The sequence below is a fragment of the Indicator indicator genome, chromosome 27, assembly GCF_027791375.1.
Source record: "Indicator indicator isolate 239-I01 chromosome 27, UM_Iind_1.1, whole genome shotgun sequence".
Classification (NCBI taxonomy): domain Eukaryota; kingdom Metazoa; phylum Chordata; class Aves; order Piciformes; family Indicatoridae; genus Indicator; species Indicator indicator.
The window spans coordinates 9999446-10022219 of record NC_072036.1 but is presented as its reverse complement, the minus strand read 5'-3'; the positions used below and the strand labels follow the sequence as shown (position 1 = coordinate 10022219).

At 42.5% G+C, this 22774-nt stretch overlaps 1 protein-coding gene across 1 annotated transcript; it reads right to left on the bottom strand.

Moving 5' to 3' along the window:
• Positions 1-8875: 8875 nt before the first annotated feature.
• Positions 8876-20574, bottom strand: SLC22A16 (solute carrier family 22 member 16). The gene is made up of 7 exons (XM_054393178.1): positions 20105-20574; positions 18364-18481; positions 15924-16473; positions 13887-14014; positions 13412-13521; positions 12817-12916; positions 8876-9088 (listed from the first exon to the last, which is right to left on the bottom strand). The coding sequence occupies exons 1-7, from the start codon at positions 20539-20541 to the stop codon at positions 8876-8878; spliced, it is 1656 nt and encodes a 551-aa protein (XP_054249153.1). The 5' UTR covers positions 20542-20574.
• Positions 20575-22774: the final 2200 nt, after the last annotated feature.

The following is a 22774-nucleotide window of genomic DNA, read 5'->3' as shown; positions in this document are numbered from 1 at the left end:
TTCCACCCCCTGCAGCTCAGGACACATATGATGCAAGATGAGAACGGGTTGCCCAGGGAGGTGGTGGAAGCCTCATCCCTGGAGGTTTTTAAGGCCAGGCTGGATGTGGCTCTGAGCAACCTGATCTAGCATGAGGTGTCCCTGCCCATGGCAGGGGGGGCTGGAACTGGATGATCTTTGAGGTCCCTTCCAACCCTAACAATTCTATGATGTTCCTTCTTGCCTCATAGCTGTGTACCACCACTGAGTGCCACTAATCTTCAGCCTTAATGTCATCCTAGCAGGGAATAAGCTGATCAATATGGATAAACACACTGATTCCCAGCACACATATGAGCACACACACAGAGGAACATTGCACACCCCTCCGCAAGCTGCAGCCATAGCCTCTTGGCCCATGGTCCCCCCCAGCTTGCTCCTGAGGCTGTGACAGGCCCTGAGGAAAGGGCATCCCTCAGCTGGGAAAGCTGCAGAGCACTATGGCTTTGGCATCTCTCTTACAGGCATGGCCCCTTGCCTTGCCCTGCCCTTTTCCCCCTATGGCCCAGCTCCATGTGAGTGCTTCTCTGCAGCTGGCTGCTCTTAGCCTGTGTCACAACCCAGCTGACTCAGCACATTTACTGCCCAAAGGAACAGCTGAAAAAGCCCAACTGAAAGTGACCAGGAAATTGATCAACAGGAACTAACTAAAGAAAACCAAACCCCGTTACAACTGAAGTCCTGCTGGTGTTTTTTGTCAAACTAACTCTCACCATATTTAAGTGCTGAAACATTCTTTTGGATCACCTGAAGCCTACAGTACCAGGGAGCAAAGTCTTCAGCTTTTCTGAGCTCATCTTCTGGAGTTACTGCAGGCAGGGGGGCCCCCCCCCACACCTCCTCCCTCTGTGGGGCCTTGGAAACTTGGAGGCTTTTTTTATCCTTTTTTCCCTTTTTTTTTTTTTTTTTTTTTTTTTTTTTTTTTTTTTTTTTGTTTACAGATTCATTTTCTTTTCTGTCTTCCTCCCTATCCCACTTTACAAGGGGGGGGGGGGGGGGGGGGGGGGGGCGGGCCAAACCAGGGGGGGGGGGGGGGGGGGGGGGGAATTTCATTAACGGGTTTAGGTTCTCAAGAAAGCAAAAGAAAACACCATTCAACACAGGGGGGAAAAACAGAGGGGGGGGGGGGGGGGGGGGGACCTGAAAAAAAAAGACCTTGAGAAGAGGACGCTCAGTTTTCCTAGGGCTCTGTAAGGGAAGGGACAGTGGGGGGGGGGGTCTGTGGTAGAGGAGGGGTACTATCAAGGGGGCGGATGAGCTTTCCTCTCTTTTTCCATCAAGAAACGAGGACTGGAAAGGTTACCTTGGGGAATTGTGTGGCCATCAGGGCCTTGGTTGCGCCAGGATGTAGTGAATGGAAGGGGAGTCGCACAGGGGGTGGTAAGGGGGAGGGGGAACCCAGCCCTGCAATGGGGATGGGGGGGGAACCCTAAAGGAGAGAGTGGGGGAGGGATGTCCGAGGGGGGGAGCGCGAAGTAGTGGAGGGGAACTGATTCAACCTCCTGCGCCACATACAGCTGCTCGGTGATCGGCTGAGATCCAGAAGTATAAGCTGGAGTTCAGGCAACACGACGGCATCTGTTAGCAAAAGCATGCATGGGAAATACCTCCTAAAGGTTGGTAGATTATACCTACTCTATCAGGTACTAACTCTAGTAACCTCCACCTACAGCACCTACACCACAAGTGCTGCTCCCACTTTGCTCCTAAACGGGAGAGGACTGTGGCCCTTGTTCCCTGCAGGGTGAGGGTTATTGAGCCTCTGTGTGTGGGGTGAGGAGCAGGGAGAAAGTGAAGATTTGAAGGGACAAGGTGAGCTTGAGCAGGGAGGATCTCACAGCCCCGGCCAAACCCCGTGGCTCACCGCCACAAAGAGCCGTGCCAGCCGCCCGCATGCACTGCAAGCACTGCTCGGTGTGTGGCCTCAGCCGCTCCCTGCCTGAACTTCCAGAGCTGGTTTGTGCCCTGTGGAAAATCCCCAGGGCAGCACTCAGCTCCCTGCGGTCGCCTTCCCCCGCCCTCGGCAGCGGAAGGGCTGTGGCACCCAACAGCTCTCACTCCCTCTGCGACTGCCAAGTACGGTCTAAAGAAAATAAACAAGCAGGGAGAGAAGGCAATACCTGGTGAGGAGGAGCAGTCCCCCGGTCCTGCCCGGGAAGCGGCGCGGCACAGGCCGGGCTCGTTGGCGGGGCCAGGACTCGGACCCTGCCGGCTGCTGACTCTCCCCGGGCCTGCTTCCCGAGCAGGCAGCCCCGGTCCCTCCGCTAATGAAGGGGCCGTTTGTCCCGGGCAGAGGCCGCCTCCGGCGCTGGCAGCAGTCCCGGGAGAGAGAGCTCTGGCTACCCGTGTGCGCTGCCCTGCGCCGCTGCTCCTAACGTTCATCTTCCAGTAGAGGAGGATTAAGGGGACCCGCTGCCCTGTAAAGAATATATTTGGTTTGGTTTGTTCGTGGGTTCCCCCCCCCTCCCCCGCCCTCTTACAAGCAATTAATTATGTTTTTCGAAGTTTCTGCAGCTGCCTTAAGATTGCTGCGGCGCTTGAGCAACTGGGCTAGCAGCCAGGACGGCAGGAACACGGTGTGTCCATGGTCATCCCGGGGAGCCGGGGGGAGGAGAAAATTTGCTACGTTGCAAATACCTGGCAAACACGGCCAGCAGGATTGTCTGCATTAACTTTTTTTTTTTTTTTTTTTTTTTTTTTTTTCCTTTCCAGCTGCAAAACACAAGTTTGCCAAAACAAACCTGTCTGCAGGATCACTAGGATGGGACTGTGTAGCTGGGGTTCTTGACTCCCGGGCATTGACCACTGACAGGACTTTTTAGCTAATAAATTTAACGACCTGTGTGTTTATTCCTTGATCATTGTCTGGAGACCATTCCCTCCAGCTCTGTGGAACACTGTTTGCTCTCTCAAGCAGGTGCCTTTTCTACATAGACATTTTAGATACAGATTTGAAGGGGCCCTGTTCTTAACAGCAACAGCATGCAGAACACACAGCCAGCTGTTCTTGCCTCCCAGTCTAGCTGTGTTCTTACATGGTAAAACTAAAGCCAGGATACATCACCCATATGTAACCACTGATCTTTTTAGATGCATCATTTTTAGTCCTTTTTTTTCCCCCCTCCATTTAACAGTGAAAGGAACAAGGAATAATAGCCTGATTTTTCTGAGAGTTCTAAAAATAGAGTATTGAATAAGACATGGAAGGAGGTAGAGGAACAGAGAAGGTTTGCTTGCTTAGAAATTAAATAGTTGATGGACTTGGTGTATTGATTACAAAATGTGCACTATTCTAAGTCATTGCAGAGTATCTGCAACAGCCTTGCAGAGGATCCTTTCACATGGGGAAAGATCCTTCAGATATAAACAGAGGTTGCAGTGCCAGCTGGGATTAAAATTGCCTGCTCTTTCTCCTCCCAAGATTCTACTGCTCATTGTTTATAACTTTGCAAATTTTGAATTACTTAGATTGAAATCCTCTGTGCTGGATATTTGTGCAAGGCTGAATGTTTCAGGGAACTCCCAGTGTGTCTTTTCCTGAGAATGAAACTCAAGAAATGCAAGCTGGTTTGGGATACCATCTATTAGAGTAATTTCATTAAGAAACTCTTCCACAGGCTAAAATATTTTGGAATGGTGAACACTGTGTGTTTTACTAAAGAGGCCATAACTAAGGTATACCCTATTTTAGGATGAAGAAAAAGCTTTGTTTGTCCTTTCTATGTAATCCAGATTTACAGCTTCCCACCACAAATGCTTGTTTATCCATGCAGGTGTCCATAAGGAGAAATAATTTCAATTCTTCACTTGTTTTTCTTACCTCTACTCTTCCCTGCAATGAACAGCAGAATATGGAGACTCTGTGGTCTCCCCCCCCAGAGCCCTCACTAATGAAGATAGAATTGAGGCCTTCAAGACCTGAGAAGTTGTTTTGCTGCAGATGTTAGTGTTCTTTTGTGCAAGATGGGGAAAAGCACAAGGACAGGCCAGAAGCTCTGCGTACCAGCCCCACTCCTAAAAAACCCTGTGGATGTTTGTTTGTGTGTTATTCCATGTATTGTGCAAAGTATGTCATCTGGAACTAACAAATAATTGGCGAAATAGTATTCCAAGTGCAACATTCACCCATTTGTATTTGGAGAGCACTCCTGACAAACTCTGTGTAACAGTTTTGTGTGGCTATTGTATCCTGTGACTGAGTCACTCAGGAAGAGTGTGCCAGCCTTCTGGCACAGAACAAACACAGCCCTGATGGGACTTGGAGCTGTTTCTGAACAATGACTGGCAGTGGCATCCCAGCTCGCCACCAACCCACCTGAAACACTGCTTAAGTGTTTCCTTTTCTCTCAGTGTTCCCTTTGCTTTGTGTACAGAGCAGTAACTAAAAGCAGAAATGACCTCTGTAAACACAGTGTGCTGGCCTGTTTATGATCTTAGGAAGGACATGAAGTCAAACATCAGCCTTGGTTCAGATACCATTTCAGCAAAGGGGCTTAGCTGCTGCTCATTTTGCTGTTTTTCTGGGTTATTTACTTACTTCCAGGGGAATTCTCTCAGTGTCAGGAGGGTACCAGCACTATAGACATTCCCACTGAAAAAGCTTTGTGAAAAATATTTACTGAGGGATTGCCCACTTATCCCTGCTTCTTTTGCTATGTTCCTGATCACCTCTGTCAAAACTGCTTTTCATTCTCATCACTGGCCGTGAGACTGTGGAATCTTCTCAGGGATCACCTCAAAGTGTTTTTCTTCTTATTGCCATGCAAGTCAGTTCCTCTCCAGGCAGAATGTTACGAGGCAACACTAATAACCAGCTGCCTGTGGGTGCTCTGTGGCTGGGTCTTACTCATCTGCAACAAGCACCTGAGCAGCATCCAAATGGCTGTTAGACAGCAATGCAGTTGGGTTGTCACTAAAGGAGGTATTCCTCATTACTTCTGCTAATTCATAAACCTAGGTTAGTATTGCTCTGAAAGATCTGGGTTTGTCTCCAAACCTCTCTTGCAACCATTTTAATATGTCAGTCATATTAAAACCAGGGTCCATCCCCATATCAGGTACATTTTTGGGGGGGGCTTGATTTTTGTCACTTGATGGAGCTCAGTGCTCTTCATATCACTATAGCAGGGGTGATTCGAAATTGTCAGCTTTAGCAAACAAATATTTGAACCATTCTCTCTGGTTACTTTCAGGGAGGAACCTAAATCATCTGGCAAGCACATATAAAGCCATTAAAATGATGAAGCCAAGTGATGGGTGTAACCTGGTCAGAAAACATCAGATTAATAAAATATGCATGGAAAAAAATTGAGAAATTTGCACTAATTTAAGGGAAGATTAAGGGAGATTTAAGGAAAGGGGCAAATAAATAGGTTCCTGAGAAGGGCTAAGGGGACAAATCACAAAGAATAAGGCTATACATTGCTGCCATTCTCAGTTTTCTTGCACTGTCTGCTCATTCCAGTTCCTGCATAAGGAAGTTACAGTTAGCAACCTACAAGAGTCTCTAATATAAGATGATATCAAATTTAGTACAGAAACATTTGTTGTTGTGCAAGTGACCAGCAATTAAGACAGATAAGACTTCTAAGCCAGTATCTCTTAAAACCATTATTAACTCTAGAGACATTGATCAGCACAATAAATTTGCACCAAGATGGAGATGACAAAGATAAAAGAGTCTAAGGACTGGGATAAGAAACTATGAAAAAAAGTAATTATTTTTATGAGCAATGAAAGGAAATATGCCCCACAGGAACAGAAGCATTTGTTCTCAAACTCAGTGTGTTCTGGCAAAAGGATTTAGATAATCTCTGAGTATTTAAAAGCAAGGAAATCAATTCACCCTATCTGTGCCACGTGTATAATGTATGACTAATGTTAAACATATTTGTGTCCATATGGGAAAACCAAGCAAACAGAGATCCTAGAGACATAGAGACATGTGCTGTTGCCTTTCTTACAGGTTTCAGGGTGAAGAATAGGGTACCCCAAGGCATTCTCTAAGCTACTCATATATAAAAACACAAAAGATGTACCTGTAGACCAACAAACATTTTATTTCCACAGAGGGGCAGGAAAAGGTAACATCATTAGTTCAAGGAAATTCAGGTCTCATTTGAATCAAAACCCAAACACCAACTGACTTTAGTGATAGGAAAAATTGGCCTGAGGTTAAAAGCCATCAAGCCACACTGTCATTTAGAATTATCACTCAATTCCAGCCTGTAAGAGTTGCTCATTGTGCATTTAAAGTTTTGTTTTGTTTCTTTTTCTTTTGATTCTTTATCTTATGTATATTGATTACACCTGACCAGGTCCTGAATCCCTAGAGTCAAAGGAGTACAGAACATGCATTGTCTGTACTTAGATGAGTAACCCCCAAACAGTTATTTGGCAAGTAAGGAAATGGAAAAACAAAATAATATTATTTAGTATCTTGTTAGAAATAGACTGTACTGTTCCCAGCAGGCTAAGGAGCTTTAGACAAGACCTTGTACTAATAAAGGAGGGAGTAGCAGTGTGAAAACCCTGAAGGAATGCAATTACTTGGAGCTCTGTGTGTGGGGAGGGTGGTTGTAATGCAAGACACCACCAGTTTAATTCCTTGTTAGGTGTATTGCATGGTGTTTTCTTCTTTAGCATGGCTAAACCCCTGTTTAAGGCAGGGCATGGCAGGGCCTGGCAACAGATCTTGCAGATAAGGAGAGCTCCTCTGCTCTGGGAAGCAGAGGGGGATCTGAGAGCAGTGGAAGAATACTGGGTCTGCTCTTCAGCAAAACAAAAAACCACAGCATGTGAGTAATCTTATCTTTAGTCATCAAAGTCTGCTTTCAGACTTTCATTCTGAATAATGCTGTGATTACTCACACGGGGAAGGTTGAGCACAGGCTCCTGCTGAACTCATGTGCCTGGACAGAAGCCACACTATTCCATGCAGTTCCCTTTAGAGGTTTTCTCTGCAAACACTGGAACACCCACAGAATTGAAAGGAGCATAGAGTCTCCTTTCTGCTTCCTGTGTATCGATCACACACACTCCTTGAACTTAAAACTTACTAACTTTTGCTTGCTTTGAAGCATGTTAGTCCTCACCTGTGATACGGTTTTGCCCTAACACCAAGATGAAAATGCCACTTGACACTTCAGGACAGTGCAGTGAAGACAAAAATCTTTTATAAGGGGATATAAACCATTATTCTGGTCATTTAAACGAATAGGACTATGCAGATATAATGGAAAACTCACCATTAAGCTCTACAGCACACAGAATGCTTATCTACAGATATTTATCTACATATCTATAGATGTCTTATTTGGGGACAGATGGCAAAGAAGTAAACGAGGAAGAGTTGTTTTTATGAGATCATACCAGCTAACACAACAGTAGGTACCCAAGGTGACACAGCCTCTTGCTTTCAAACCAGCCTAGGAAAGAGAGGGCTGGCTGAACCTCAACGTGCTGAAGGCTCCTGTGCTGCTCCCCTCAAACCAAGGGTGACCAAGTGAAGAGGACACAGATCTGGCAAGGAAGAAACCTCCAGGGCTGGAGGTGGACTGAAAAAGGGGAGGTGGGACAGAAAGCCATTTAAGTAGCACCTGGAATGATGCATTCTTATCTAGCAGCATTCTGTGGTCCACAGTCATAAGGCAGAATCACTGCACCAACATTTAAGTGTTTATGCACATGTAAGGTGGAGAAACAGTGAGACATCTACAGACGCCGATTAAAACTACTAGAGTAAACTTCTATTGATCAGTGTTCTTCAGCTATCTTTTTTTTTTAAATTATATTTTTCTAACTGATTTTGTGTGGTATAAGGAAAAAAATGAGCTACAGACAGCTGATCTGTAAGAAAAAATGGTGTGTGGATACAGTGTCTAGTAACCATTCCTTAACAACTAAATCCATCTCTGTGCAGAGAGCCTGAGTAAGACTCAACTCATTTAGTCTTTTCACCTGAGAACTGAGAAGGCCTTGATGGAGGCACTTAGCTTTTAGAAATTATGAAGGAACTGATGCTAGGTCTGAACTGGAGTAAGGCAGCACTGAAATAATGGTCTGGAATGAGTACAGCTTCCAAAGGCTTCAGGAGTTTTAATTTTACACAAACCAAAAAGAACTAAGCCAGCAGCAGATCCAGGGAGCTTTTTGGGCTTTTTTCCCCCCCGCTAAACTACAAATAAAAATACATTTGCCATTCCACAGCACGAATATACAAACTATGTGCACATGTTGCAAACTTAGTTGTTCTGGTTTGGTTTTGTTTGTTTTTTTTTTTTTTTTCAGTCAGAAGCTACTCCATAGAATCCTAGGTTATAAATTGCACTTTTTCTAGTAGAAAACTCAGGGGGGAAAAGGGGAAGAGAATAAATTTGTTTAACATTATTGATATGACTCCATGCGGTGTTAAGGCTTTTCTCTTGATTTATAACTGTCTTGAGTCTCCCATGTTTTGAAGTCAGCTGCAGCAGGATGAAGGGGCACTTAGTGGTGGGTTTACAAACCTAATTACAGAAAATGCGAAGCAAAGAATTGGTGCATTTTTTACATCATGTTCCAGGTTCCATCATTTAATCCTTCCAACTGGTTACACAGCAAGCCAGAGAGGTTTGCTGAAGTCTAGGTAAGTTTGTCAAGGGATTTAGAAACCCTACCACAGTTTCTGCAGTACTTCAGTCAGGTAGAAAAGGTTTTATTACTTGCTCTGTTAAAAAAGCAAGACTGGATACAAAGTAAAAGGCACAGAGACTACAGAACAGTAACAGTTCTTGGATAAAAAGACCTTATAAATTAGATAATGATTAAAACTTGGAACAGCCACTTAGCTCTTGCTTTATTTCTCAGTGCTGCCTGCTTCTTGACCAAACATCTCTATCTTTTCTAACGTGGCACCACTGTGTGCTGCAGGAACCTTTTCTGAACAGCTTTTCTTGTTTCTTCCCATTTCTGTAGCTTCCACCAAAGTATTAGTCAATGGTTTTCCCAGTGTTTCTGGAAGCATTATTGTTAATATTCCACTCAGAAGAGCCATGATTCCAACAAGCAGCTAGAAGAAATAAGAACAGGAGCTGTAAAGGTAGAAATGCCTTTCAAGTTACACGTGTCTTTGATCTTGCTTGAGAGTACATTTAAAGTGAAGCAGAAGGAACTGTAATGTAAAGCAAAGAGTAAAAAAAGATTTGCTTTTTTTGTTGTTGTTGCATAAATGGAAGATTATGCAGCAGAATTAATGAAGAGCAGGTGAAGTGGTTTGTTCACAAGGGATCAATTCAGTGCAAGCAGGAATAATGCTGCCTGAGAAAACAGCAGATATATCTTTCTTTGGCATTGCTACTATCAGGTATGCATTCAAGGACTGGTTCTAGGAGTGCATAGGTTTCTGTTTACATGCATGTTCACAGAGCTACAATATCTCTGTAACCTGTAATCTCAATTCACACTCCAGCTCCTGAATCTGTTCCTCCTGCACACAGCCAGAACAGAATTTCTCAGTGTGGCTCCTTGACCTGGAGCCACAGAAATGCAGATTCCCTGCTCAGGAGAGCTCTTCAGCAGATAGTGAGCTAGCTCTTAATAGAAACACTTTGCCCAACTCAGTTTCAAAGAGCTGTTAGGGGTGGAGGAATCTACTGATGTTTGCAGTGCGATCACGTCATGGATTTGTCCATGGTGTATACAGCACAGGTAGCAGAAGGATCAGGAGCATGTGGGGCAGTCACAGAAGCACACACATGCTCCAGGAGTATCCTTCCTTTCCCTTCAAGTTCTGTGTCTTGTTCAATGAGAACAGTTCACACTTTCCTCCTCTGAAGTACAGAAGAGCATTAAAATCCTGACAGTCTTCCAACAGCAGGTTGTAAACGACCCAAATCTCTCTTGATAGAAATGCTTCCACTCAGCACATCCTGCTTGGCCTCAGTGTTTTTCCATTTCATGACTGTACTGTATTAGCCTTGTCTTGCCCTGTGCTGATTCTCTGGTCTGTCCTGTTTGTTTAAGACTTTCTTTCTAAGTGTGAGAGAGAACATTTGGAACTACTGTGCCCATGCCTCTTGCACAGAGCTTGAGACAAGAACTGGCCAGCTACCATCTGCAGCTAAGCCAGACTTTAAGTCACAAAGGTGCTTTAACATTGGAATTCTCCCCCTTGAAGAGCACTATTGCACCATGCTGCTTTTGTTTCCCCTCCTCCCCAAGAGGACAGCTTGTCTCAAGCACTCTTTTGAGAAGCAGAATTACCACTGCTGCACACATTCCTCTTTTTGCACTTGCATTAGAGGCTGACAAAATAGTTTTGACTAAGCTAAATAACACTGAGTGCTACAAACTACAGTGAAAACAAACCAGTGATGCTCTTACCATGAAAAATTTAAAACTCAATCATAGCAGTAACAGGACCAGAGGAAATGGCACTGAGGGAAACAAATATGTGGCCAGAGTGATATTTAAAAATATACTCCAAAATATTAAAGTCTCACCTCTAATTGTTAAAACTCTTTTCCGCTATTAATACATCATTTTCTGATGTAGTCAAGGAGTTAAGTGCTTATGGATAAAAGGACACTCTAGTACAAAGTATTTAAGTATGTTTAAGCCCCACTAAAGTTCATTTGACAGGAATATTTGTTTGAATTCATTGTTTTCAGGGGCTTAATTTGAAAGCTGACTTTGTGCTTAGTCAAACTCTGAATAATCCCAGCACTTCAGTACAGCAGCTTCTAACAGCTACCATAAAAAAATTTAAAAACCTATCAATCAATTAATAATATTTACCATCCTTTTTCACGTCCTTCTCCCTACCTGGAGCAACAATTTAAATTTCACAGTGGTCTAAGACTAGGATTTATTATATTTAGTTTAGAACAAATGATAATTTGATTAGATATCCCTCCAAAAGAATACTTTTACTTCTGAGAACAAATGATTCATCTATTTCTATCCATATCTGGTGGCTCTGAACTAATCTAAAAATGTGATCTTCCTTACAAAATTCCTCTTTCCACCAAAGAAATTTAACTTTTGCCAGGAAAATCATCTCCTAGTATTATGCACAGCATTTACATTCCTTCAACTTTACTCACCTTGGTGAAGGGATTTAAATTCTTTTATTCATTTATTTATTGTAAATTTATGGTTTCTCTGAGAGAAACCCCAAGTCTGTTAAAGAACTTCTGTAACATAATTCTTAACAGCTGAGAAAGAGAAAAAAGTATTACATGGAGCAGTTGCTTTGCTGTAAGTTTTGCTCTAAAGTTGCCAGATGAAAAACATACTTGGCAAGCTGTTCAAGAGATGTAGGTATTCAGATGAGGTAGAACCACAGAATGGTCAGGGTTGGAAGGGACCTGAAGGACCATCTAGTTCCAGCCCTCCTGCCAAAGGCAGGGACACCTCACAGTAGATGAGGTGAGGTGTTTGCATTACTGACAGGTGGCATAACTGTACATGAGGCAGACTGCCAGGCAAAGAGCAGTAGTAACTGCTGGACTGTGTGGTGTATACAATAGATCACCAGGATGGATGTCAGTTTAAGAGAGAGAATCCATTGCACTTCATTTCCATTCCAAAACACCTGACCTGAGGTTTGGCATGCCATGCTCCAAGTCAAGAGAAGGCTGCTTTAATAACCTGACAAATGCTTTATAACAGGAGCTAACAATGAAAGCAGAATTCACTGTGAGCTACTACACAACTCTGCAAACGCTCTGGACACAGAGTTGTTACTAGCTGAAGTAATTCCTCTGTTTATATTGCCCTTTGCACTGCTCTCCAGCAGGTTTGAGCATTCCCCATCTATGGCTTAACTGCAGCACTTCTGCACAGACAGAGCTTCCCTCAGCCAGTAAAGGCACAACACTGACAACAGCAGAAGAGTATTCTTCCATCACAGCTCTGTTGTGCAAATGCTTCTTCATCTTTCCTGGGATGATAGCTTGGTTTGTGTGGGGACATTATTAAGATAGAAAACTTTTTTTTTTTTTTTTTTTTTAGGGACTTCAGGGAATAAATCATTTGCAGTCTCCTTCATCCTCTTAAAACATCTGAAAATAATTAATTTGAATAATGAAATGTGTTCCCAGGAATTCTCTGAAACCAGTCCCTAGCATCTAGAATGGAATATTTTAGAGTTGCAAAATCAAAAGGACACAATGCCACTTTTTCAGGAAATTCCAATGTAGCAGACAAAATTAGAGCAAGGATTCAGGTCGAAGACATTTCCCATTACATTTTCTCTTCTGCCATATATGTTCTACATATAACATTGGTGTGCTACTTACAGTGAATTCTGAGGGCAGGGGTTTGAAAGAACTCAAACTATTTAAAAATACTGAATAAACTCTTCTCTACTTAAAGCTTTAGTATATTGATAGATATACTTTGCTTATTGATAGATATACTTTGCTTATTGATAGATATACTTTGCTTATTGATAGATATACTTTGCTTATTGATAGATATACTTTGCTTATTGATAGATAACATTATTTCCCAAAGTATATCTATGTCATACTGAATTCAGTGCATAAGTATTTTTAAGTCTTCCATCACAAAAACATTTCAGAAGATTTCAGTGACTCAAGGCCTCCCTTTTGCCACAGCTGCAAATGTTTAGCAATGCAAAGCTGCTAATCTTTGAGACTCAGAACTGAGGACAAGAATGGTTCCCTCACTTTCCTTTTCAAAACAGAAGTTCTGCTTTTGGCTCCTGAGCAAACAAGCCACACAAATGCCTTTTCAAAACCAGAAGCCTTCACCACTGAAATAAATACTTACAAGTGGCATGAAAATCCAAAGACTTCTCAGATACACACAGAAAGGAGCAACCACGCTTCCCACACGGCACATCATGCTTCCACTTCCAACAGCAAGGGATCTACACATGAAACAAGGACTTTGGTAAGAATTCTGGCAGCTAAAGGAAACAATTAGGGATGCACAGACACTTCAACATCAGCAGGTTATGTGTCTTTAACCAATTATACTAGGAAGCTATTGTGACACCAGTGTGAATTTATACTGTGGTGAAATTCAGTCGCTTCTGTTATTAAGATTAAAAGTATAATCCTCATTCAGCACAGGATCAGCAACCAGGACTTTTAAGAAAGGCATAAATAATGTTTAAGAAAATATTCTAGTCCCTCAATGAAACCAATCAATAAGCATGGAATGAAAAAGAAATAATTTATGACACAGCCAAACATCAGACAAACCCTGAAGCAGCTGAGGAACTCATTTCATCCCAAGCCTTTCAGACCACCAAAAGCGATGCCAAAAGCTGCTGGGTCTGGCACAGGAGGATAACAAAGGAAAAGAAACACCAGCAAAGCAACAACAACAAAAGAAAACCATCACTGGTGTAAGTTCTTACCTTACAATTGTTGGGTACAGCTCTGCTGTGTAGAGATATATAAGGCCAAATGCCACACCTATTGAAAATTTTCCGGCCATATTTGCTAAGATAATTAATATATTGAAGTCCTATTGAAAGAGAGCATAAATAAATGAATCACCAGACAGTAACACCCTTGCAAAGCTGATTTAGATCTGCAAAAGTTATGCTGCTTCTTAAAAAAAATCACTCTCAGTAAGTAACTGGTGTCCATAGCACTTTTTCTACCAGCCCTGATTCACTGAAGCCCTGGGAACATTTTACATCTGATTCCAGCAAGGACAATGAAACCTGTCCTGAAAATACAGAAATCTCCTTTAGACTGGCAGTTGCACTTTTAAAACAGCTGTATGATTTAGCTAGAGCAGCTGCATCTACTGACTTCAGAGCCTTTAAAATTGTTTGTTTGTTTGTTTTTTAACTATAGGAATGCTTCCAACAATATGTGACTAACCTGAGGTATGAACATAATTAAAACACAGATCAGTGCACTTAAAATAAGGAACGGAATGAGTGTGTTTCTCCTTCCCAGTTTGTCCATTGCAATGCAAGCAATGATGTAGCAAGGCAACTCCACAGCACCTGTCAGAATGAAATTATTTAAGTCATGATGACACATAGATTCATAGAATGGGGCTTAGGTTGGAAGGGACCTTAAAGATCATCCTAGTTCCAACCCCCCCTGCCATAGGCATACTCAGGTTATGACTCCCTCTTTATGTGGGTTAAGTTAATTCTAGGGGGTAGTGAATAAGTGAAAACTAGAGACAGAGTGTTGGGCTAGTTCACTTGCTAACAGAAATGATGACAGCAGGCAGAAAACATGACCTAAAACGTGGTAATGGAGGATGTAAAAGGACAAGAGTTTCACAGAGCAGCTCCAGTTCTCTGTGGGGGTGGAAAATTACAGAGGACAGCAAGGCCATGGTTCTGCTTTTATGACACTGGCACTGGCGAGTGGAAGCTCCCTGTTTGCTGCTCTTCTGCTTCAAGCTTTTCCACATCAGCAGCTTAAGCGTGCCCACAAGGAATATTGCCAAGTGTTGCCCTGACATGCCTCTGAGGATTTGCCAATTTCCACCTGGACACGGAACTGAAGCCACAGGCACCTTCCCCCAGCTGCAGCCCCAAATCACCCCTGTGTAAAAGGCAAGCAGGCTCTCTCCAGGTCCAGTTTTCTGAGTCAGCTCCACAAACACAGAGAGTGAGGGGCCAGTTTTCTCTCCTCTCCATTAAAAAGAGCTGTTCCCAATATCCCACTCTCAGACCATCTCTTCCTAATGTCTCTTCCCAGAGGAAAACTTCTGCAGCCCTAAAGGAACTGGCATTTGGCTAGGACTAGTTCACAAACCTTGCATAAACATGATCTGCCCCTAGACAAATTACACTGAGCCTAAGCCAGTTCAGACATGTTTTAAACCAACTTGCTTATGAAGAATGCTACTATGTCCAACATGAAATAACAGAAGATACAGCCCTGAACAAACATGCTGCATTCCTTTACTAAGCATTTATAAGTCCATCACTCTCTCTATATCATCAGGAAACAGTCTTTTGGGATTGGGCTGTTAAAAGCAGGTTGCAATTGCTGTGTTTGCTAAACATTATTTTTTTTTTTTGCAGAGGTGGCTGAGTTGATTCATGCACTCTAACTCCATCTGTGCAATGCTAGCAACCACTCTTCAACACCACTATGCTGGAGGTGACAACACAAAGAGTTGTGAGTGTCCTGCTCCTTCCATGTGCTTATGTACATGAACAGTCACATTCACTTTACTGAGAGTACTCAGCTGCATAAAGCAGAGAGCATGATTTAATTCTTTGCTGGCTCAGAGCTGCATGCCTGATCTAGAGTCTTCTGAAGGCAATGGAATATTCCCACTGATCTTAATAAGCTTTGGATCAAGCCTTGAATGCACTGAGCTGCCCTCACAAACAACTTACATACCAGAGGAAGATTACAGGCAGATCAACAGCATTAAAAGAACACAACTCAATTAAAGCTATACTTTTGAGACATCTAAAATTACTCTTGCTTCTGAGAATTCTGAATCTATTTCCTACACAGACCAAACATATCATGACTCTAAGTGATTAAAGTAACATTTTTTTTTCCTCTCATTTTCCTAGTTTGTGCCTGTAACAGAGCTGTGTGAATTTTGTGTTGCTGGTCTGCTTCCTTTGGTGTTTGTATGGATCTGCTGTTTGTTTGCAAGGCAAAGGAGGAGAGAAGCAGAATATGGTTTTACAATCACAGAGACAACCTTTACACACCCATAAGCTTTAAATTATTATGATTATTATTTTTTTCTTTAGCAGCTTGAGATTTGGACTTGTATTAGTCAACTTTATGAACAGTTAGCAAGAAACTTTCAAGCAGGGTTCCAAGCTGAACAGACAAAGTTTAAAAATTGGCTGTCAAACCTATAGACATTTCTAAATGTTATGTTCTACTTCTGTTACAAACAGAATAAGGTACTAAAATATTTACCTATGAGAAAGAGATTTAAATATTCATTGCCTCCTAGACTGACAGAACTGAGGGAGAAGACGTAGTACCCCAAGCTCCCAGTGAACCAGATCAGCCAGACTGTGATGGTCCTTCTTGCAATGTGCCAGTTACAGAAGAGGTCTAAGATGTTGTGCTTCTTTGCTGAGGATGTGTCATTGTCACCCCTTCCACCACTGGCTAGATCTTCTTGTTGGACTGAGCACAGTTCAGAGACTTTGCAGGGAGTACTTGCTTTATTCCATCTTGCCATTACATTAATCACTTTTTGTGCATCTTCATATCTTTCCTCTGACAGGAGCCAAAAAGGTGTTTCTGGGAGCATCCAGCAGCACAAGACAAAGGGAAGAGTTGCTAGAGAGAGAAATATCTGATAGACCCACCAGGTCCGAACCAAAAATCCCACGAGTGCCACAACCATAATTCCCACAGCAAAAAAAGCATGGACATGCATAGAAGCCCAGGTTCGTGCCTTAATGCCAACAAATTCAGTCACATAAACAAAAGCCACAACCAGATAGCCACTGGAAACCTGGGGGAGGGGGGGTAGGGTGGGAGAGAGAAAAAGAAAAAGAGTGAGGTTTGTATCAGCCATCCTGGCACAACAGCAGTAAAAACAAACAGCTTTGTTCCACACTTGTGTAAGGTTAATTGCCACAGCACTGGCATGGCCCACACTGACAGGGGAAAAAGGAGGCAACCTTGAAAACAAACTAGCTAGAGACAAAGTTCACTCAAAGCTTCAGACTGCCTGGACACTGTCTTTAAAAATGTAAAGTGATTTTTGGATGCTTCTCTGTAATGGGAGCAAGGCAGCAAGAGACATCTGAAAAGAGCCTCATTTGCTGATGTCACTAAGCCCTGCAGCTCCAAAAATCAGGTCCCTTAACGACATTACAAAGTGGACACCCATTAAAATTAGGTCCTCTGAAGTAACTGCCACTTCTGAAGATCTTAACCTTGGCTTTTAAGGAGGCTATTAATAATCTGCATGTCAGGGAATTGCAAATGTATTGAGAATTACCTTCCACAGCCTTCTAAATTATCTCATTAAATCAAATTTTAAGACTGTTGGAAGAAAATTGCATAGCTGTGGTTATAGATCCTCAGACATTATCTAGCAAATGTAATTCCTGGTATGTTCTGCATTACAGTATTTCTTCACTGAGTGTAGATATTCAATAATACACATATTTCAATTTCTCCAGCAACAATTAAACTCTTGGTATCTCAAAACATTTCAAAACACAGCTAAAAAAAAAGAAAATCCAGATCAGAAAATATTCCAGAATATTGTTTCAATTAATCAATTTTCTGATCGAAACATTCCAGCTAACAGTCTCTGATTTGGAAGCCACTGACCTCAATGGCATGGGGCTAGAGCTAGATGAAGGAGTCTTCATCTCACAAATGAGTTCTGGTGGGCAGTGAAAACCTGCAGCATTGGTCTGGTCAGAGCTCTTTGCTTTTCTCAACTACCACAGCCCTGAGCATTGACAACCAAGGGAGTCAGCAGAGGGGCTCCTGTTGATCTCACTGTCCAAGGCTGAAATGCCCATGCAGTTTTTCCTGCTAGGAAACCCTTCTGAGCTCTGATCAGGCAAAAGGAGCCCTAGGAGCAAAAGCCTGTCTGGATTAATGCACTTTCAGCAAGAATAAAATAAATAATCTCATCATTTTCAAATTTCTAACCTAATGTTTCTCATGATAGGATTCTAATTCCTTTACTACTTCTTATTATATAGTGAAATACTACAAATATTACACTTTTGAATGTAAAATAGTCATTTAAAATTGGTTTCTATGTAGAAATATTGAATGTATGGCAGATATGGGATATATATCATACATACATAAATCATACAGATAAACAAATGTGTCTAGAGATGCATAAACACATATGCTGGAATACCCTTAAATACAGTACAAACACCTAGATGTGCAACAGGTCTGCTTAGGTATTCCAGACATAGCTTAAAAGACCAAAGGGATGCATGGAAGAGAAAATGTGCATCTCTCCTTCATCACTCAAAATGGAAGAGCTAAAAATCATACATGTTATAGATTTGTTATCTGAAGAAAACTATACTCCATTTCTAACAGTGAGGAGAAATGCAATGGTGGCTGCAGTGCAGGATCCAAGTTTGCTGTTCACACTTGGTATTTAATTACCAGTCCAGCAGAGGTTGGGATGGAGGAAGTACCAAACATTGCTTCACACAGATGGCTTTCTATTAATTCAAAGAGGAAAAGTGCTGTGGTCCAAGAACATTCAGACTCTCCCTGCTCTGCTGAAATAAGTGCAACAGAGGGGGCTTTAGAATAATGAATTGGGGGAGGAAATAATAACAAAAAAGGGAGATTTTCCTGAGTAGGGGTAGGAAATGACAGAAAAAGAGCCAAGGTGAAGATCCTTTCTTACCATAGCGAGGAGGAAGCGCACAATCACAAAACTGTAGTAGTCAAAAGTGAAGGCCACTGCGATGCCAAACACAAACTGCCCGGTGCTCGTGAACCAAATGACACGCTGCCTTCCCAGCCTGCAAGGCACAGCAGTGTAAGGTGATCAATAACCACAAACATTCTCTCTGTAACTCCAGAGAGTCTCTCTGGAAGGGAGTCTGAAAGTCCTCTGCTGTGATACCCTAATGGTTTGATCACCTGTGTTAATTTTTCAGCAATTTCAACTTCCAAGAAAAAGAAGGCTCCTGTAGACAAAAAGCTTTCACACTTCACAGTTGTTGGCTGCAAGCAACCCGTAGCATCACCTAAGCTCCTCTCCAGTTTTGAGTTTACCACCTACATAAATAATCTGCAAAATTTACTCTGGCCTATTTATGAGGACAGGAGGCAAGGCTCTCTCCCCCAGATCTGTCCTCCCCCAGATCTGTCCTCTGAAGTGGTGTCTAGTTCATTTCTACCAAAAGTTAGCTGTGATAAGACATGCCATCTCTTGCCAAAGTACCAACCAGTTTGGATAGCAATGACAGGCTTCTCTAACATATCCTTGTCCTGGTCTCCTTTTTCTGCTTCTACTGCTAGCTGTGGGGCAAAGCATCACCCTCCACCCAACAGAGCTGTAAGTCAAGAAGCTCCTTTATAGAAAAAGGTAAACAGCACTAAACCAGCCTTCAGAGCAAAACACAGGGACACAGACTACCTGGTATAAACCCAAGGACAATGTAGCTTGGGCATTTGATTCCAAACCTGTCAATGGAAGGGCATGGCTGGGTGTTCTTCACATGTGTTTGTCTTGAGAGAGAAAACCAAAGAGGCAGGAGGATACAGATCCTGGATGTCCTTCTTGCTTCTGAGTCCAGCTCTGGTTCTCAGTGTGTGGATTCTGTATCTCAGTGTGAGGTCACATCCAGAGAGCAGAGGGGAGCAGGCTGAAGGACAGCCTTGGCACCATGAGCAAGGAGCTGCTCGAGTTGAGTCTCTCCACAGAGCATCTCTCCTCATACTCAAACATAACTTTGTACATGCTGGCAAACAGGTGAAGCCACAGCACAGCTAACTGACAACTCTTTTTTCCTCCTGTTAGGACTAACCTTCAAAAGACTGAAGTTTAAACTAACCATTCAGGGGAAAACTGCAATTGGACAGCAAGGAAAAATAACATGTAAGAGAGCATGAGGCCTGATCAAACACTCAAAGCTTCTGCATCAGTTCCCACCTCATTGCCTCCCAAATTTTCCACCTTTTATTTTTTTTTTTCTGACAAAGGTTATGAAATTTGTGGTTTTAAACCACCTGATTTTTAGTAGCCCTTCAACTGTTTATCATATATGAGATTAGAAATCTGTGTTTCCATGAGGATCTCTCCTCATGGAAAATGAGATGAAAACCTGCTCCCAATTTACTGTTGCTATTAACTATTATTGTTCCTGTGGAAAAAAAAATAAATTGAAATCTAAGGGTAAACTATCTGCACAGGGCAATCTGTTTAAGGCCCTAGAGAAAAATGGATGATCTAAAACAGGAGGGGAGAAATTTTAGAAGCAAATGATTTGTCAATACATTTTAAAATTAGTACTTGATCTGTGAATAAAACAACATTCAAAGTGAACACACCCTTAGGAACACACACTGAATGGAAACAACAAAACAGGCAGAGACACAGGGAGTTACTGCAGTCTGAAAGCTACATTTTTCCACTTTACCTGTCAGCAATGTCACCAAAAATCACAGCTCCAACCAAGACTCCAAGCATGAAGGTTGGCTGGATTAATTTTGCAAGCCACTCTCGCTCACAGACCAGATCCCACTGCGTAACAACAGTGCTCTTCCACTTTGTATCATCGTAGAGAAACCCATCAGAACAGGAAAAGATGGACTTGTTGCCTTTGTATTCATATGTCAGATCCAAACTGATTTCTCGTTTGGCCCTGCTGCATTGGTTGAGTTCCCAAATGTCTCCATTTTCCAGCTGCACTACAATGTAATTTTCTGCTGATGACCATAGTGTCCAGATGTCCTCTATGCTTGATTCAGAGGAGTTGGAGAAAAGAGCACTGCTCACATTTCCAGGGATACCACACACAAAGTTAGGAGTAACAGCCATGAACACAGATGATAAGTAATGGATACCACAGGACATAGCTTGAAAGACAGAGGCAAAATAAACACATGCTTGAAATCTGTAAAGGGAAAGAAAAAACATCTAGTGAAGAAAAGTCTTCTGTACACAAACAAAACCCAACATAAGTATTATGCTAGGATCAGTAAATCATGGAATCAGAATCACAGAATGGTCTGGTTTGGAAGGAACCTCCAAAGGTCATCCAGTCCAACCCCCTCTGCAGTAAGCAAGGGCATCCTCAACTAGATCAGGCTGCCCTGTTGAGCCCCACTTGGAATATCTCCAGGGATGGGGTTGCAACCACCTCCCTGGGCAACCTGTTCCAGTGTTCCACCACCCTCACACAGGAAGGCTGGAGAGGTCCTTTTCACAAAATCACAGAATCAATAAGGTTAGAAAAGACCTCAAGGATCATCAAAGTCCAACCTGTCACCCAAGACCTCATGACAATTAAACCATGTCACTAAGTGCCATGCCCAATTCCCTCTTGAACACCTCCAGGGATGGTGACTCCACCACCTCCCTGAGCAGCATATTCCAACGTCTTACAACTCCATGAAGAACTTCCTCCTCACCTCCAGCCTAAACCTCCCCTGGCGCAGCTTGAGACTGTGTCCTCTTGTTCTGGTGCTGTTGCCTGGGAGAAGAGACCAACCCCCTCCTGGCTACAACCTCCCTTCAGGTAGTTGTAGACAGCAATGAGGTCTGCCCTGAGCCTCCTCTTCTCCAGGCTAAACACCCCCAGCTCCCTCAGCCTCTCCTTGTAGGGCTTTTCATACGGGTGTCTAGAGACAGGGCAAGGGGGAATGGTTTGAAGCTGAGGGAGAGCAGGGTTAGACTGGATCCTGGGAAGTTCTTCAGTAGTTAGGGTGGTGAGACTCTGGAATAAGTTGCCCAGGGAGGCTGTGGATGCCTCATCCCTGGGGGTGTTGAAGGCCATGTTGAATGAGTCCTTGAGTAGCCAAGTCTAGTGGGGAGGTTGCAGTAGATGACCTCTGAGGTCCCTTCCAACCTGAGCCATTCTAGGATTCTATGAAAAACCAAAATGCTGCAGCCTCAGGTTCTCAGGGATAAATATGCACATCAAATAAAACAACCCAAACACACTAGGCCCTTCATTTGACCTAATTGTACCTATAAAAGTGAATTCCATCTATCTCCCATTTCTCCTTCTTGCTTCCAAAAGACAAACAGAATACATGTGGACACTTGCAGAGAAAGATAGAATCTAAAGAGTATGAAGTGTTTTGTACCAAAAAATAGCTGTAAACAGGGTTGGGTTTTGGCTTAGGGTGTGCAGTTATCCATTAAAGATTGTATCATGAAGTAAACATTAAAAGAATGTTTTATGCATAGCCTGAATTTTGGCATTTTAATAGCTTTTTAAAACATGCTTGAGATGGAACTAAATCTTAGTGTGTAAATTCCACTCTTATTCTGGAATGTTGAAAGACTTGCTGCGAATTTGAAAGACTGGCTGCAAATTCTAGGCAGTTTCTGATAACTTGAGCATAAGAAGTCTTTTCCTCAATTAAAGGTCAAAATTATGCATGTGATTGGTACAACATCTGCTCAGAAAACAAATAGCATAGGGTTGGTTTCTCCTCTGCTTTTTATTTCCTAAAGGAAAATCGATTGCACCAATTTGAAGCAGCATTCAATGATCTTCTCTATACACATCCTTACTGCAGTATGCAGCAGGCCTTGACAGTATGAAACAAAAAGCATTTTTTCAAGCGAGCAGAGGCTATCGCTGCTGGAGCTGCAGGAAATGATGCTTAAAAACCATTGCCTTGAAATAACTTGTGGGAAAAGTCAGAACAATTCCAATCCTTGTAACAAATGCAACCTCTAGATCACTCCTCTCCAAAATGCATCTAATTTAACCTTGAATTCCTGTAGTAAAGATTGCAACAGTACCTAGCCTAGGACTTCTAAATCATCATGACAACTTTTAATGAATTTCTAAACAAGCTATAACCAAAGTATACTGCATACTTTGTCTTTACATCCAATTAACCTTCTCAGCTGAACAGCTCTCTGATACAACCTAACTCCATTCACCATCCTCAATCTCCTCTACCTTTTACCTTGTGATTCTTATTTCTCTCCTTGTTAAATGTAAACTCAGTTGCCCATCCTGTCTTCTCCAGTGGCATTGCTGCTGTTCAGAAGCAGCACTTTTGATCCCCCTTTCTCTTGACAACAGCTCTGTTGACTTGTCCATAGACATCTGAGGAGAGTGCTGAAT